This window comes from Cyprinus carpio, chromosome A16 (assembly GCF_018340385.1).
Source record: "Cyprinus carpio isolate SPL01 chromosome A16, ASM1834038v1, whole genome shotgun sequence".
In the NCBI taxonomy this organism is placed as follows: Eukaryota; Metazoa; Chordata; class Actinopteri; order Cypriniformes; family Cyprinidae; genus Cyprinus; species Cyprinus carpio.
The window spans coordinates 1,876,740-1,880,176 of NC_056587.1; the positions used below are offsets into that span (position 1 = coordinate 1,876,740).

General features: G+C 36.0%; 1 protein-coding gene across 2 annotated transcripts in view; it reads left to right on the plus strand.

The window, feature by feature from the left end:
* zgc:158689 (uncharacterized protein LOC791177 homolog) overlaps positions 1-2,830 on the plus strand; it is a 19,761-nt gene extending 16,931 nt beyond the window's left edge. For both annotated transcript variants that reach the window (XM_042771990.1, XM_042771991.1), the window contains exons 14-15: positions 1,157-1,197; positions 1,274-2,830. In XM_042771990.1, the coding sequence (XP_042627924.1) occupies positions 1,157-1,197; positions 1,274-1,346 (114 nt within the window). In that variant the 3' untranslated portion in view covers positions 1,347-2,830. The remainder of the gene's footprint in view (positions 1-1,156; positions 1,198-1,273) is intronic.
* Positions 2,831-3,437: the final 607 nt, after the last annotated feature.

Below are 3,437 nucleotides of genomic sequence, written 5' to 3' on the forward strand. Positions count from 1 at the left end.
GTATTACTAAGATATGTGACAGAGAAAAAAGACAACGAAAAAAAGTGGCACTTAAGAGGCTAAACGCTTGATCTGTGCAGATTTCTCTCCTGATTCAGACCAGAACACTTTTACACTTTAGGAAGTGTTATTATGGATTATGGACTCATATTTTAGCCGGAAGCAACAGTTTGAAGTTAAAAACGTCTTAATGCTGGATGTGTTTCAGCTTTTGTCTTCTCCAGATGTTCACTGATGGACTGGAGTGCTGTGGATTACTTGTGGATTATTGTGATGTTTTTATCAGCTGTTTGGACTCTCATTCTGACGGCACCCATTCACTGCAGAGCATCCATTGATGAGACACTGATGCAGTGCTACATTTCTACAAACCTGATGAAGAAACAAACTCATCCTGATCTCGGATGACCTGAGGGTGAGGATATTTTAAGCAAATATTTATTCATTTTATTTAATTTTTTTGGTGAATATTCCTTTAAGACAATAAAGCTGAGGATGAGGATATTTTAAGCAAATATTTTTTCCCAGAACAGAAATCTGAACATTAGATAAAAACAGATTTGATTCTTATATGATTTTGTTGATGCATCTGAGTTAAAGGTGTTATAAAAACAGCTTTTAAAGATATGTGCTGGAATTCAAATCTACAGACGCACCAAATAAAAACACACATTTAAAGGGACAGTTCACCCAAAAATGAAAATTCTGCCATCATTTACTCACCCTCAAGTTGTTCCAAACCTGTACGAGTTTCTTACGTTAAACATAGAAGATGTTTTCAAGAATGTCAGAAGACAAACAGTTGATTTATTTTATTCTTACTATGGAGTCAACTTTTCAACAGCTGAAATAAATTCATACGGGTTTGGAACAACTTGAGGGTGATTAAACGACGACAGAGTTTTCATTTTTCGATGAACTATCCCTTTAAATGTGTTTTCTTCCGCTAGTCTGAATAAAGACAAGTTATGGAAGCAAAATAGCCCAAACTCTCAAAACTGACCAGTGCATGAAAAACAAATGTTTTACTTGTAGTGTCTTAAGAGGATTCTTACACAAGATTTTTTTTTTCCATTGTAAATGGACTAAATCATGCTAGGATTTAGAATATCTCGTCTTGTATTCTGCTGACGCTCATGTGTTTCATGCTCCTCAGATGTCGACTGATTTCACCGCTCCGCCTCCGTCACCCAGCAGGTAAAGACAGTCTCCCGTGTTCACAAGAGCGCTCCGTGTCTGATGGGTTTGTTGATTTAACCTTCCCTCTTCACAGGATCAACCCGTTCGCTCATATTCGGCTCAAGAAGACGGTGACCAATGACCGCTCCGCGCCTCTGATACAGTAGAGCCTTTGACTGACAGCCAGAGCTGCTCCTGTTAATGCAGAGTTTACACTTTTGCCAACAGAAACCCATTCAGATAACAACCAGAATCAGAGAATTACATGCATTTAGATCATTTAGGATTTAGCTGATCAAATGTATATTCTATATATATTACATTATCAGAAAATTAAATATTTCACGAGGTTTTTATGTATTTCGGATGAGTGCGCATGGAGAAATTTGACCTCTAACATTTGATTTCATGTTGTGGACAACATATTCTTCAGTATTTGAACTGCTTTACTGTGAAGTGTGATGTCTACAGTGAAGATGATGATGAAGCTTTTAGCGTCTGATGTTTGTGGAGATGATTCCCAGTTTAGTTTCATGAAGTATTATATTAGATTATTTGACGTCAGGGAGGTTAGTATAAAAAAGATATGTATTTTCTAGCATACAAATGCACATTTTTTGAAGGAATAGTTCATCCAAATGTAAACTCTGTGGTTATGTACTCAGTCACGTCCAGTGTTCAGGAAGGTTATTTTTAAATGTAATGCATTACAATATTGCATTACTCCCTAAAAACTCAACTCATTTTTTTTAGTTACTTTTTTTTGGAAAGTAATGTTAAGTTACACAAAATTTGTTCCTTTAATTGAGTATACTTCCCACATAAATCAAGATACTTTCTCCAAAACCTTTTTTTTTAAATCTTGAATGAAGACAAGGTATCCTAGAGCATGCTGGGAGGAGCAGGTTGATGGAGTCAAACGCAGGACTCAGTCGAGAGGAAAATGGAGCGTAATTATATACTGAAAGCTTTGAAAGTGTTGTGTTTGTGAACGTGTGACGTGAAGAGTCTCTCGCTCTGGTCTCTTGTCCCCCGTCCATCTGTGGTGTATGTTAATAAACCCCAAACCTCTAAAGCTAAAGCTCAGTCCTGAGTCGCAGCAGGTTTCAGGCGAGGGATCTGAAGATCAGAGTGAGATCTGAAGACGTGACCGAAGGCTCAGGAAAGTGTAGACGTGCTGGAGGACGTGACTGTAGCTGTAGATGAGAGAGAAGCTGAAAAACGCTTCCTCACCATTATCCACGACAGAAGACTTAAAGATGCTTATGTCCACTGATTTGAGATTAACCTAGAGTATGATTCATTTACTTGAGTTTGTGCTTTAAGTCGATTGTTAGTCTTAAAAGTTGCTCATTGTAAGATTTTACACTGAAACCAATCTAACTAGTTATTAATAATGATACCTTCATGCATAAACGTTTGAATGGTTTCTCCACTCCAGGGTCAGTTCCTTCTGATACCTTCATTTATTAACTTTTTCTATTATTAAGATATCTTAAATTGAATAATGCAGAAAGGTTCATCTCCAACCTTATATATGCAAATATAACTGTATGCTGTAATACAGTGATTTTCAAAAGTCATCGTGATAACTGTGTAGCCTTTCTTCCTATTTTTTTTTCTATTAACTTCAATAAAGTTAATCCCTGTGGATCTGGCTTGTGTCAGTCTCTAAAAAGCCACAGATGTGACTGGTGTTTATTACTAACATGGCAAGTCTATATTTTAGTCTTGACAAAATAAAGTAGAAACAAGCAGATAATTAAATAAATGGCTTTTATTGAGACAGAAGTGGAGGTGAGTGTGACTGTACAGGACTCTCAGAGGTTTTTCAGCCAATCCAGGTTTCTCCCCTGCGGGTCACAGGGGTGCGCTGGAACGTCCGGCATGTTCCCATCATCCCGAACCGGGACTGGAGAGATCAACGTGATTCAGAAGAGCAAACAAACACTTTAACCAGCTAATAACACATCCATGCTGAGCTCAAGCTTTTTAATATAAACATCTGAGAATTACCTAAACATAATAATACTATTTAATATTTATAAGTAAAGATTGTATAGAAATAATTATAAATTTTAATATTTTTTTTTTTTTCACTTTAACTTGGAAAAAAAAAAAAAAAAAAATTCACTTTAAGTGCAAAATAACTACAGCTGAAATAAAATACCTTTTTTTTTTTCACTTTAAGTGCCAAAATAACTACAACTGAATAAAAACTATATATACACAGGTACATACATACATATATATATATA